The following is a 14,660-nucleotide window of genomic DNA, read 5'->3' as shown; positions in this document are numbered from 1 at the left end:
CGGAAGAGAACCCAAAAAGCCGCCCGAAGGAAGGGACGCGCAGCCGCCGGCGCTGGAGCCGCGGAGGGAGGGAGGAGACGCCGCGGCCGCACCGCCCCGCACCGCCCCGCACCCGGAGGTGCCGCCGCTGTCCCCGGCCGCCGCCGCCGCACATGGTTTTCTTTGTCCTGCTGCCGCTTCTGTAGCGCCCGCTCCGCGCCCGCCGCGCTCCCCGCACGCCGCGCTCCTGTCGCTCCTCCCGGGAACCATCTTGCGGGAGCGGGGAAGGGGTCGGCGGCCCGGGAAGGATGCCCGCCCGGCGGCCCGCGCGGCCGGCCCGCGGAGTCGGTTCCCCGCGGAGGATTAGTTGGGGTTTGGCCGCGGGACGCTGAGAGCCGCGCTGGATCGGAGTTGCCGCACACGCCCGTCCCTCCCGCACCGCCATGAGCCGCGGACCGGCCGCCCCGCGGAGCCCCCGGCCAGCAGGTAACCACCGGGCGGGGGGGGAGCGGCCGCCGGGCCCGGGCAGCCAGGGACGGACCGGGGCGGAGGGGGCGGCGGGGCCGCGCCGGCTCCGCGGGCAGGTGCGGGGCCGGTGCAAGTGCCGCGGCGGGGCCCGGCAGTGCCAGCAGTGAGTCAGGCTGCGCTGTCTGGACAGGAAATATTTTAGTCATACATCCCCTCGAACGGCAGCACATTCCTTGGTGAAGGGAAAAATATACTCTTTGGGTCATTTTTTTCCCTTGTGGTTTGTTGGGTTTTTTTTTCTTTAAGCCCGGGGATTGCTGACTTGTTTCATTTTGCGGTGAAAAGGATTAAGCTGTGCTTGGTAACAAGGGGATTTGTAAGGGAAAACGGCCGAAGTGCGAGGAAGGGAACTGTGTGTCACCAGCTCCGGCTCTGTGCAGGAGAAGCCGAGGAGGCACCTCGGGCAGAGCGCCTCGGATAACCCGGTGCTGTCCCCAGATGTCACGGTGCCTGCAGACAGTGCTCATCATCTGCTCAAGTGAGACCGGGGGAGATCGGGATAAAGGGGAGCGAAGAAGGACTTGCAGTTGGCTGGTGGAAGGGAAGGGAGAGCCGAGCTCCTCTCCGCCGCTGGAGCATCCAGGTTCGGCCACATCGCACCCACCGTGCACATAAAGGCACTTTGTTGTCTGCGCCGATTGCTGTCAGTACGGAGCAGGGTTTAGTCAGCACTGCACAGGCACCGAATTTCATCCTTCTGGGGTAGTGCTGAGTTCGTGCGGGTTTTTAAATCAGTTGGGTTTTTTGTTCCTTTAGTGTTGTTGCGTGATGTGACTGCCTAGCTGTGGAAAAATAATAGTTGTATGGAAATTGATACACTGCGTGTCTGCTGGCAGAGATTGTCCTTGCCTCTGTATCTCCCGTATATCACCCTAATTGCTATTTTGTATTTAAAACCCAATTTTAAAGTAAGGAAACAGGCAGGCCAAGTTCATCTCACTGCTCCAGCCAGCGTTTGGGTTATTTTCACGGTAACACAGGCAGTGTGGTTATTTCAAGTTGCTCTTCCATTCGGTTGTGTGTGGTCAGTAATGCAAAATGAGCTTCACTCTTGGACGAGCTTTGTCTTTGTAAAATAATTCCTTTTTTAGGTGTATGCCACATGGATTATCATCAGCCAGGTTGCTCCGGAGCAGTCCTTGGGCAGGCTGCGTTTTGTTCGAGGTGTGCCACTTCCAGGTGTCACAGCACTGTTGTGACTGGGGTGTGCGATGGCACAGGAAGAGATTGCACCTGAAAAACCATGGCTTCAAAAACAATCTCTTGGTTTACTCTTGGCATTAAAGCAAACTTCTTAAAATGGTGTTTTCCTCTTTATACTGCTTGGGAAAATCAAGTGAATAGGGAACATGGAACTTCCCTGTGCTGTTTTGTTTTGAAACAGTAAAATAAAGTAGCAGCTGAAACTGTAAGAAGTTTGTTTGGTTTTTAATATTGGATTTTCTTTCAAAAAAGAAGGACTGGTTCAGAGAGTTTTGACTTCAGAGAAAAGCTGCATTTGAGAACACAACAGCTGAAATTCACTGGGAATGATTATTTTTAAGCAGGCTGATTGGCAAGGGGAGGAAAGCATTGAGCCTCTTGTTGGACTAACACTGGGCTGCTCTTTAAAGCACATGGCCTTCTTGATCTCTGCAATTTGTGCATTATTCACATATTTTCATTAATTTAGAGAAAGTCATCACTGCGTAATAAATCCATCATTGGGTAATAAATCCAGTGTTTACAAGGTATTTAGTTGAGGCGAAATTGCACCAGCTCGGCTTTCAAATAAGCCAGCAGTAATCTTGTAAAATTTGTCTAGAAGTCTGAAAAAGAATAAAGCTATTTTTAATAATTCATCATAGAAATCTTGTCTGTCACTAACTTGAGGGCAAACCAATTTTTTCAGTGTATTCCTGCACTGTGATGCACGGTCTGAGCCATGCCTACTCATTCATCGGGAGTTTCGCATCCAAGTTTTTAGTGCAGTCGAGATAGCAAACGTATATGTTGATTGTCTGGTGATTTTTATCTGGTTTTGAATTGAGAAATTCCTCCCCTTTAACAAAAAAACCTCCACAGCCCGCTTTCCAGTATTTTCAATTATTGTTCCTGAATCCAGCAAGAGAACAGTTTCTAGGGAAAAATCAAAATCTTTCTCAAGTGTTACATTTTAACCCTATTTGCAGTGTTCTGCTCCTGAGCACATTTTCCCTGTATTTTCCAAGAGCAGCCTGTTTCTCAGCGGGGCTGGGTTTGGAATTGAACAGCTCGGTGCTTTTTGTGGGAGAAGTTTGAGCTGTAGGTGCCTGTGTGTGTTTTGTGTGTGTGTGCCCAAACACAGCAGCACACACATCTGTTAGAAATGGAGTGTTTGGTGCTTTTGGGCTCGGGGTGTTTGCAGAATGAACATTTTCAGTGTTCCTTCCCTGCCTGGTTTTGTGCCGTTGGAATTTCTGAAAGGGGGAGATCAATGGTTTTGTGTGAAACTGAAATAAAGCTTTTTATACGGGTGGAGAGCTGAGCTGGCAGCCTGGCATAGAAACAGCAGGAATAGACAAGCTGCTAACACAATATTAAGGGGAAAAACCTCCTTGGATAAAGGTGGCTTGATGAAAAAGAAAAGGTTTATTAGTTTACACAGCGAGGTGTCAAGAATCAGTTATTCTGAGGAAGGCAAAGCTGACGTGGAAATACACACTGATACTAAATACTGACACGCTCTTTATTTTTCAAAGAGTTTGCAACAGCAATTTATAAAATTACTAACCTAAGTTATCAACGCTGCTTTGAAGGTGGTAAAAATCGAATGTTCACACAGCAGGGATCCCAAAAATACTTTAAAAATTAATTAAGAAATCTGCAGTTCTGGAGATTCCTGATACCAGGCTGTGTGGTTCGAAATGGTGACTCTTCTGCATCGCAGAATCGATGTCGGAATGTATTGGATAATGGCAGTACAAAGATACACTGTCTGTGCAGCTAATGTCGAAGAAAAACCCCATTTCTTTATGAAATAGAACCTTTCCAAAGAAATATCTGCACTGCAGGGCGGCGAAGCACAGCCAAACAGCACCACCTCATGGACACGGCCTCCGGAGCCGCCGCTTCCAGCGCCCCTGGTTTGGTCTCCTGATTTGTTTCCCTAAAATATACACACCTCTGCCTGTGCATAAATACACCGTGCCTTCGGAAATCTATCACTGCTAGAAAATGTAACTTCTTTTTTTTTCTTCTTTTTTATTGGTCTTTCAGGCATCTGATGCCAGCTCTGAGAAACTGTTCAACGCTGTCACAAATAAAGGTAAGGCTGCAATTCACATCCCAAACAGATTTATTTTCCTTTTTTCCCCACACGTTTCTTTTCATGGCAATTTCAATGGGAGATGAAATGTAACTTGTCTTGCAGAAATGTCGCAATCAGCTTGTTAGTGCTTTTTATGTTTCGCTGGGTTTCAGACGTGTTCTGTATGCTTGGTAATTGCTTTGCTTAATATAAAATATAGGCTTTAAATAATGCATTGCCTGCCAGGTCAGAATTAATTTAAATAACAATATTAGGGAATAGTTTATTTTACAAATGGCTTTAATTTAAGCTCATTTAAATAACTGTAAGAGTTTTCAAAATGTTTTAACTTGATTGTTACTCATCAGCTCCATGATAGACGTGGAATTATGAATAGCCAATTTGCACTGCTGACAGTAATAACCAGCCAACGTTTAGTATTCACAGGATAATAGTCATAAACCATGGCTTACTGTGCTGTGCGCTTTCTGTAGAGTTAATAAATGATAGAGAGGGCCACATTTAAATATTCAGTATCCCATTAATTTCTTCCAAACAGCAATCCAAAGACAGAGCTGCTAATGATATAACAGCACATTAAGGGAAAGCTTGCCCTAAATCAGCGCCCGTGAGCTGCTGTGTGGAGCTGGACCTGGAGCACCCTTGTTAGAAAGGCTTTGGGGATCCTTTTGGTGTAACTCCCCTTTTTGGTCTGGTTGGTGTTTTTGGAAGGAGGGTGGAGGGAGCAGCTCCGGGCGCGAGTTGCACAAACAAGTGTAATTCAAAGCCTTGAAAGCGCGTCTGGTTTTTACCCCGGTGTCCTGCTTTTCTCTGGCAGCACATGGGCAGTGCCTGGAAAAGGGTGAGCGCCCGGCTGTAACCCGGGGTTTTACCTGATGGGGTTTGGAGCACTCTTGGCGTTACAAGAGGCAGATTTGACTGGTTTGAAATTCAGGGGTGTTCTGTTGGCTGGGTTTGCTCAGTATTTGCCCTGTGTGCTTCTCCCCGCCTTTGGTTTGTTACTCCAGTGAGTCATTCCAGTGTTTCTCTGTGCTTTTTAATTCCACAAAGCTCTGATGGTTTAACTGGGGACAGAATATGACCCTGTTACCTTTGGGATTCCCATGCTGATCTGCTGCTGCTTCTGAAGGCTTCTGCTGCATATTGAATTATACCTGGATTTAATTGCATTACAGATCTATAGTCCTGTTTTTCATGTATTAGCATCCTCTGGAAGTACAGTCTGGATTATTTCTGTGGTCTAACCAGGTTATCTCACTTGGCAAGCTGATTTATCCTTTGTGATGAATGGCATTTACAGGTTCCCCAGGCCCCTCCGGAGGCTGAGAATAGGTGGCATAGCCATTAGAAGGGAAGAGCTGCGTGTCTGGAGTGACCCCAGGCCCCCAAACTACATGTGACTGCATCTTTATTTTGCTAATTTGCTGTAAAAGGCTTTGGCATTTGAGCAGCCCTTTCTTGGGGCTGGGCCAGGGCAGGAGAAGCCGGGTGAATCCACATTCCTGGCACAGGCCTGTAACCAGGGTGAGAGGCTCCTCTCCTCCCCGGGAGGTGACTGATGAAGAGTAGGCCCCTCTTCCTCTTCCTTTGGTTTTCTTTTTTGACTCAAACACATTTCCCACATTCTTATTGCTGTTTACTTACAGAGCTTGATTCGTGGCATCCCTTTGGATGTGAATACCCATGCTTGACAGGGAGCCTTTTCTTCCGAGGTACTTTTCTTTGGTGATTTAGTTCCCTTGAAAGGATTAGGGTTTCTTTGTGTAGCCTAAAATCAACATGGGCTTTTCGAAGCTTTGCTTGGGAAACCGTACACAAATAAGCTTTTTAGTTGATGGTAGATTATTCCTTTGCCCCTTATTTCCATCAAAATGGCATCTTTCTTTTCTCCTCCTGAGTTTCCCCTTAAAGCCATATGCTAATTCCTGTTGGTAACATGAATGACAAGGGAGGAATCAATGCAAATCCAGGTGCGGCCAAACTAGGCTGGCTGGTATTTTCTTTTTTTTTTTTACCCTTACCCTCTTTTTTTCTTTTTTCCACTGGGAGAAAGAGATTAAGGGGAAAGAGAACGGAAAAAGCATAGGGGACAGTTTTGTCAAAGGGATTAGCATTCAGACTACAAAATATCAGGAAAAGAAGCTCAGAAAAGCTCCCCTGTTTGGAGATAATGTCAGTAATTGCTGGCAGGCAGGTGCTGGGCTCTCTGCCGGGGCTGGGGGGCTGTTCCTGCTCCGAGTGCGGGCCCTGGGGAGCTCTGAGTGCCCGGGGGCTGTCAGTTTGATAAATTCCGAGTTCAAGTTCCCTCTCCGCAGCTCAGGCTGTTCGCTTCCAAGCCAGTTCTTCCCCACTGTGTTGTCCACGGCTGCTTTTGCCAAAAGCAATAAAAGTCACTCGTAAGAAAGGTCAGATTTGCATTGGGTAAATCGTGATGAAACCTTCCAAGCTGCCAGGCTGGGAGGGCTGGGCAGGCTGACAGCGTCCAGCCCTCTGTGTCCGTGGCCACTGCTCTTGGGTGTCCCACAGCCACCCATGTCTCACGCACTGCTTGGGTTTTTCTTGCCTTTTTAAATTTTTTTTTAGTATTATTCATAACTGAAGTAGCAGAAATTACAGGAGTAATGTATTTACAGAGCAGGTACAAATCCTGAAGCATTTTACATCTCATACATACATTTTGTCCCCTTTCTGTCATTTTGTTGTTGACTTCAAGGCTTAAGTTGTGCTCCGGCTCAAGGAGTGATGGATTAGTGTGGATGTGTAATGTGGAACAGTCCCTTCCTCAGAAACACTAGGGATTTAAAAAATCCAGAGCCAAGTGAAATCCCCCCCAAACCTTTGGAAGAGCTGGTAAATCCCCTTGAGGAGAAGTCTCTCAGTTCCCATTTAGGACTTGGCTGTCCTTGGAGCTGAATGGGAAGGTGTATTGCTGAATCTAGAAGGGTCCTGTGGGTTGTGGGGGGCAACCAGTGGATGCTGGGGTCCCTCAGGGCTGGGACTCATCTCAGAGCCCAGCAATGGAAAGGGCTGTGGGGTTCCCCTGTCACCTCCATGCTGCCACCACTCCCAGGGGTCCCCAGCCCTCAGTCTGTGTGCAGCAGGGCTGGGAATTTGGGAGGGATGGAGCTCGGTCCCCAGAGCAGGAGTTCCTGATTGAGTGGTCCCTGTTTGTGAATCAGAGCCCTGCAGTCCTTGGCTCTGGCAGGAACACCTTGTAATGCTTAAATTACCCAGGGAGATGGCTCCCTTGGGAATCCAGGTGGCTGTGCTGGGAGGTGAGCACCCAAGGGTCTGGGCCCTTGGTGATTCTTGACAAAGGAGCTGTCAGTGGCTGAATAAATGAGCTGGCAGAGGAGAGCATCCCCCACCTGCGGCTCCCGCTCTCCCTCCCTCGCTCCCTGTGGGATGGCCCTTCCAGCTGGGATTGCTGCTTGTAGTCTGTGTGTCATTGAAGGAACAGAGCTGCCCCACACCCTCTGAGAGTTGCACCTCAGCACCATTAATCCCAGCCAAAGTACAAGGTTTGTTCATGAATTTTTGTAACATGATTTCTCAGTGTAATTAAATTCCATTATCTCTCAATAATTTAAATACACAGATCTGAAGCTGCAGAGCAGGCAGCTCTTACTACGACTGTGTGGTTCATTTATGTTAACTCCCTCCTACATACCCTTGGAAAACAGCTTTTCCTGAAGGGAAAAATGAGTCCCAAAGTGGTGAAGTTTTCATTTGTGCTGTATATTGAAGTTTGCCTTTGATCAGAAGCACAATTGGGCTGTTACAGCTTTTTATGTTCAAATTGTTTACAGGATGTTCATGTAAACTTTATGAATCCTTCTGCTGCGTGGCACCACCAGCTGTCAGGGAAATATTTATACTCTCAGCTGGAGGTAGATCAAGGCATCTGGGTAAGGAGGCTGCACTGGTGGCTGAAATACCACTCAGATCAAGCCCTGGCTTTTTAGGTGGTTCTACAGCAACATCCTGCCCTAGAAAAAACAGACGTGTTGTTGTTTCTCCCCTTGGCTTCTGTGGTGAAGCATTTCTTGAGGATCCTCTACAACATCTGTTTCTGTAAACAAGCAGGGAGCTAAAGCTGGCAATTCCTTCCCTGCTGATCCCTTCACAGGAGATCCTTGGCTGTGGAGAGGTGCTCTCACTCCTGAATAAACCATCCCCACGGCTTCTCAAGTTGGATGTAAGTGGATCCAGCACTCTGCAGGCAGCACATGTGCAGTGTTAATGTGGTCAGTGTGCCTGAGGACTGGCTGGGGCTGCCTCTGTCCTTTCCAGGGTCTGGAGGAGTCCACAGAGCATCCTCACTCACTTTTGGGATGTGTTCTCCCTCACTTGCAGTTTTTGGGGTGGCTGCTCTGTGGTGCCTCTTCTCACTGAAATGCCTCTTCCTCCCCTGCTCTCAGAGCTCTGGAGCAACCCCAGCACTGCAGGGAACTGGCCCCAAGCCAGCAAACCTCAGGGACTGCTGGATCATCTCTGGTTTTGTGGCAGTTCTGATGTGACCCCACAAGTGACACCCATCACCATTTCTGGTGGAGGCTTCCCTGGTGGCTTTGAATCACTGGTTTGCTGGTGTTTTGTGGGTTTCAAATGCCTTCTCAGTATTTTCCATGTGGAAGTTCAGTGTCTCATTAGGGAGAGGCTGAGCACTGGAAAAAGCTGTGGGTTTGGAGAGCCTGGGTTTCTGGTACCCCTGAGTTAGATTAGAAGAGCTGCTGGGTCACTTCACTCTTGACTTGCGAGTGAAGCAGAGAAAAAGGTCCATAATGTCTCGCAATGGTGCTTTGTTCTGCTGCACAGAAGAGCAAGGCAGCTGTTCCTGTGCCAGGGAGGCTTCATCCAAGCAAGGAATTTGTTCATAAACATCCCTTATGGCTGCACCTCCTAAGCACACACCACACCTCTCCGGTCCTACGCCTTCCATGCCCTCTCCTTCTCGATGTGCTGGAGGTTTTTTGGCTGGACTCTGCTGCCAGCTGAGCTGTGGGGTGCCAGGGCTGTTCTGTAGCTGCTGGGTAATGTGATGTGCCCAGAGGGGCAGGTGAAAGTCTGAAGTATCCTCTTTCAAAAATTTCAAATTCTTAAGTTAAACTTACAAAACAGGAGCCTGTCAAGGCTTCACAGGTAACCTTTAGGTTAGTAATTCAAAACAAATGCAGAAAGCAGCCAGCATGGTACAAGCACCTGAAGGCATTGGCTTTTCCTGGCCAAAACAGCCGAGGGAGAAGTTGCAGGTGTTGTTCTGTGCATCCCTGCCCCTTTGGGCTGGTATCAAGTACCCTTTGTGGTCAGTTAGTGATCACCTGCCCTCAAGAATTCATTTAGGGCTGTGGATTTTTGCAAAGTCAAGCTATTCCAGGCTAGGGAGCAAAATGGCAATATTTGCTAACACAATTGCATCTCATATGGAAGGAATATTTGTTTTGTAGATTAGCTTGTATTTGATTTTCTTAAAAACGACATCAGCGTTGGGCTGTAAAATTGTGCTAATTGGCTCAAAAGAAGGTGTAAAAATTCTTGGGATGGGAGTGTTTTGGTGACAGAGATCCTGCCTTGCCATACCTGTGGCTGGAGGCCGCTCTGAGATTTGGTGAATGGAGCATCCTGCAGACCTCCCCTATCTGGCCTGCTGTTAGTCTCTCCCTAGTAATAAAATGTTATTTTCTCCGAAAATGTATGTTTATTTAACTAGGTCTCTTTTTGCTTCACAATCTGGATTCCATTCAGTCAGTTACCACTCCAATTAACTAACAATTATTTAACATTAACAGTAATTACAGACGCCAGTTAAGCGCCTACAGATGTCAACTGTTAGCTTTGTACCTAATCACTCAATGAAATGGAGAAAGTTCAACAAACATCAATTAGCCAAGCAATTAGTATGAGGTAGGAAAGAGCATGTTATCGTGTGTGAGCTGATTCAATTTATTTTATTTTGTCAGTAAAACACACACAGGCAGACAAGCAGCAATAAGTTGCTGAGATTAGATAAAGCTGTATTGTTTCGCTGCTTATACAAGATTTTTTTTTCCCCCTCCTGTTCTCTCCCTTACATAGCTTCACTGTGCTTTGCCAGGCATTTGTTATCTTATCAAATGCATTTCATTTCCACTGGAAAAGCACAGCAATGTCACAGCAGAGGGGCCACGTTTCCATCAGGTGTCACCTGAGCAGAGCCACTCCTGCTCAGCCCGGCAGTGGGTTTAACCTGGGCTTAACCCAGGAGATAGGCCAAGGGCACCACACGATGGATCTGTGCTTGTAGGTGAGCTCCTTCACTGGATTGGTCATTTAAGGTTGGTTCTGGATGGACTCTGGTTCCACAGCCTCTTGCTTGGGTTGTGAGGGGACACAGGGCATTCCCAAAATGTGCCACTGTCACCCCCAGCCCTCCAGGGGAGCAGTGGTGCCTCCAGCAGCACCGTGGAATGTTCTGGGGGATTGTGTGCCCTGCATGGCTCAAAAATAAAATGGAAAAAAAAAAAAAGAGAAGGAATGGGTCATAAATTAACTTTACCTACTTTACCTAGAGAGGAGTGGTTGATTCCCAGCCACCATCCAGGTTGCACCACCAGCCTCTCTTCTAAGGTGGTTTGAAGTCAGGAGAGCTGCACAGAGCGTGCTCAGGCTGTGGCTGTGGGGTGCTCAGCCTGTGGCTGTGGGGTGCTCAGGCTGTGGCTGTGGGGTGCTCAGGCTGTGGCTGTGGGGTGCTCAGGCTGTGACTGTGGGGTGCTCAGCCTGTGGCTGTGGGGTGCTCAGGCTGTGGCTGTGGGGTACACAGATTGCCCAGGCTTCCCAAACACCCAGCTGTGCCACCAAGCCTCCAGGTCACCTCCCGAGCCCTTCTCCCATAGGATCTGATGCCTCCTCACTTGGCACAATTACACAGCCTGAGCAAGGGCTGTTAGACAGCTACTGTCATTTAAAAAAGAAAAAGCACCCCAAAATATCCCAAATCCTACAGTCTTGACACTCTGGATGTGTCTCAGTAGGAGTTTTGCAGGGATGTCTACAGGAATTATGGGTGGCTTTTTTTTTCTTTTTGTTTTTTAATAAAGTCTTAAAAGGTGCTTCAAACCAAAGCAAAAAGGCTTTTTTTTCTTCCAGTTCTCAACTGTCCCCCAAACAAGAATGCCTTTTGCCTTCAAAAAGGTTGGACAGGGTTTGGAGGAAGTGATCTGGTGGAAGTGTCCCTGTCCACAGGAGGGGCTGGAATGAGATGAACTTTAAGGTCCCTTCCAACCCAAACCATTCCATGATTAATCACCACCCGACATATTTAAAATATTTCTCCACACAAAAGGTTCCCACAAAGTCAGATGTTATTTTATCATACAGACTGCCCACAAAAGCCCATAGAGTTCTGTGAATTAGTCGTTGTTTCCCAAAGTGTGGGAATAGGAGTGGAGAACCACAGGCAGATCCCAATATTGCTTTCCAAAATCTCAGCTTTTTTTCTTTTTCCTAGAAAAACACAGAGTCTGAACATGTGAAGGAACTCTTCAGTGACCTGAGTGCAATAATATTTGTCTGAGTAGGCAGAAAAACTGAAATGAATCTTCCCAGTGAGAGCTGCCACGTTCCTTCTGGTGGCAAAGAAGACTTTGTGAAGGATGACACTTTAATCTGGTGAATTTTTAGCTTTCTCAGGGCTCAGCACAGATTATCCAAAGGAAAAGGCAGGGCCTGGTTATGAAGGGATGCTATGAGTCTCAAGAGATGGAGAGGGTTGTGAGAGAGCATTCCTGGGCTTAGGGGGCAGGATAAAAGGACTCTGCTTTGTCCTTGTTTAGGCTTCAGCTCAGTGTTGAGCTTCCCTGCTCCACTGGCTTCAAACACTTGTTAACACCCAGCATTTACTTGAGTGCTCTTCTGGATGAGAGTCACAGGAATAAATCCTGGGACACCCTGGGGACTCTCAGCCCCCAGGATCAATGAGATTTCCTTTTTTCTTATCCCTACTGGATGCTGGTGAATGAGAGGGACTCAAGCCCGTTTTGCTGTCCCTGTCCCCAGCAGGTCCCTTTCTCAGGGCTGCTGCCCTGGCTTTGGGCACCAAAGTTGGGCAGTGTGAGCTGAGTGATTTCTTACCAGAAACCTAAACACAGAAAAAAAAAAAAATAGGGTAACTTTGCAGCTGAGTTGCTCAAGTGAAAGATGGGGTGGGAGGAGGCAGGACAAGGGCAGAGGGGCTGCCCCCACCAAGGTGCTGAAGGATCAGGACAGGGCTTCAGCTGCCATCAGCACTTGCCCTGGTGTTGTCCAAGGCATTCAGTTACTCAGTGTAACAGAAGCTGTTTTCCAAGCTGGATGTGACTGACTGAGAGAAGCCTCAAGTGTGTCTTGCACAGTGTTCAAGTGGTTTAAAAAAGCCAATATCAATGTATACTTGGAAAGTGGCAAACAGAGGAGCAGATAAACTGAGTGAAGTGCTCTTTAGAGGAGTTAATGGCCTTGACTTAGGTGAGCTGGGAGGGGGCTCCTTCTGTAATTATCATAGAACTGTAGAATCCCAGAATGGATTGGGTTGGAAGACACCTTAAAGCCCATCCAGTGCCACTCCTGCCATGGCAGGGACACCTCCCACTGTCCCAGGCTGCTCCAAGCCCTGTCCAGCCTGGCCTTGGGCACTGCCAGGGATCCAGGGGCAGCCACAGCTGCTCGGGGCACCCTGTGCCAGGGCCTCACAACTCTCACAATCAGGAATTTCTAAGCCAAAAATGTTGTTCCCAATAAACGTTTATGTTTTCTTTTTTTTTTTTTTTTTTGGAGCTGAAGACCTCAGCTTTTGCTAAGGCTGTTCAGAGTGGGGCCAGGAGTGAGTTCACAAGTCCAGCAGCACAAGCCCCAAACCCCACCAGAGCTGGAGTCTTTGCTAATGCAGCAGAATTTCCCCTGGAACTTGAAATCCTGGCTCAAGGCACACTCACAGCTTGCCCTGAGCCCTCCAGAGCTACCTGATTTATTCCAATCTCCTGTTCACAGTCTGAAGAGCTCCCAAACCTCCTGTTCCCCCCTCACCTGCAGTGGTTCAAAATGCATGGCATGGGCCAATCCACCTTCTCCCCCAGCCCCTGTGGGAACCTCTCCTGGGTCACTCTGTACTCTGAGGGTCCTTCCTGGACCCTCACAAACACCGGGGGTCTGGAGAACGGGGGCCACCTGGGCCAGCTCAGGCCTTGGTGAGGGAGATGGGGAAGAACCTGGGAAGAGGGATGAGGTGAAAGTGCTGCTGAGCTCCCACAGCCATTTGCTGTAGTTTCCAAATACTTCAAGTTAGTGGGCACTTTTGGAAATTAGAGACAAAGGAATTTGAGTGGCTGGTAAGAGAAAACAGCTGCTGCAGAGCAAGCTGGGTCCTGAGGAAAAAGGACTCCATGGAAATGGGTCTGCCAAGTAATAAAGCCACAAATAAATACTTAGTTCATTTACTAGGTTGTTGGTCCCATAAGTACTGAAACTTCATTTGTTAAGAGAAGCAGTGTTTAAAAATCAAAAGCAGATGAGCAAGGTCCTGGTTTTGCTGCTGCTGGCTGGGTTTATTGCTGGGGTTGTGTGCCTGGGGCCTGTGCAGCTTTCAGCAGGTGTGGGAGCTGCCTGGGGACCTCAGCACCACTTTGTTCTGTCCTGTGACAATAACTGTTGGGTTTTTTCTTTTCTCCATACCTGTGTTGCTGAGATAAATGATTATTAAAATCTGACTTTGGCAGTTTCTCAGCACCAGGCAGGACCTGCTGCCCCTGGGGACGGGTGGGAAGCTGTGCCAGGAGTACAGTGCTCGCTGTGGATCCCAGCCTCAGGGGTGGGTCAGCCTTGGAACTTCAAATACCAGCTCTCCTGGCAGCCTGGGGTAGCACAAAGAGAATGGCAACATTGAAGGAATTGCTCTCCCAAGGCAGTTGATCCTCAGGTATTTTGGTTAGGGAGGCAGGGGGACACTTCAGGCTGTGATAGATGGCAAGTCTGAGGCTGAGTATCTGACACTCCCTGAGAGAGAGCAGCTGGAATCTTTCCTCTTCCATCTGATTGCATCTAGGGGAGCTTCTTCAGGTTCTCCTCGTGATCTTCCTGAGGTCTAAACAAGTTTTGCATAGTTTTCAAGTGGAGGAAATGGGGTGAACTCCTGGGCTCTCACCTCACCTCCTTATCAGGAAGGAATGATCTTGGTCTTCGTTCTGGTCTTCATTCACTGCCAGAAGTTCAGCCTTGTGTTCCTAACTCACAGCCAAGTGGGTGTTGATTTGGAGATGAGGATTGTTGCTGTATGAATGCACAGCCTCCAGAGCCTTTGGGATCTGGGAAAGATTTACCATGTGGGTGGGAAGATGGAAGGCAGTCAGGGTTTTGGAAGGAGCAGTGTGGAAGGGTTATGCCAGGTTCTCTGAACACATTCAGGGATGAGAGCATGCTCAGCAGCAATCCTGGAACACCAGGTCCCATGGCTGCATCAGACACATCCAGAGTCATTTTGAAGATGTGGTTCTTGAGCAAGCAGCTCATTATAACCCAGTTCCTACTTGAACTCGTGTCTGCCTGCAGACAGGGTGAGCAACCCCCAGAATACACCAGCAGCTGCCTGTAGTGGTCAGAGGGATGAGCTCACGCTGGCACTGGGGATGTCCCTGTGCCTGTGGTGCTGCTCCCTGTGCAGCTGGAGAGGTGTCCTGTCATCTGCAGCCAGCCCTCAGCCACAGCCATGGGCAAACAGCCCCCTGTGACCTGCTCAGTCCAGGCTCCAAGAGAAATCATAACCTTAGCGTGCAGAACCTCATCCTTGACCACTTGGAAGGGTAAAGCAAAACCAACTGGCTCTGTGGATTGAATTAGAAAACCCTTGTTTCTGTGT

At 48.3% G+C, this 14,660-nt stretch overlaps 1 protein-coding gene across 1 annotated transcript in view; it reads left to right on the top strand.

Moving 5' to 3' along the window:
- Positions 1-287: 287 nt before the first annotated feature.
- The window catches only part of AUTS2 (activator of transcription and developmental regulator AUTS2), a 72,928-nt gene continuing 58,555 nt past the window's right edge, over positions 288-14,660 (top strand). The window contains exons 1-3 of the mRNA XM_053995939.1: positions 288-345; positions 428-465; positions 3,745-3,793. Coding sequence (XP_053851914.1) covers positions 288-345; positions 428-465; positions 3,745-3,793 — 145 coding nt within the window. The remainder of the gene's footprint in view (positions 346-427; positions 466-3,744; positions 3,794-14,660) is intronic.

This window comes from Vidua macroura, chromosome 20 (genome assembly GCF_024509145.1).
Source record: "Vidua macroura isolate BioBank_ID:100142 chromosome 20, ASM2450914v1, whole genome shotgun sequence".
Taxonomy (NCBI): domain Eukaryota; kingdom Metazoa; phylum Chordata; class Aves; order Passeriformes; family Viduidae; genus Vidua; species Vidua macroura.
This window is presented reverse-complemented; position numbering and strand designations above follow the sequence as displayed.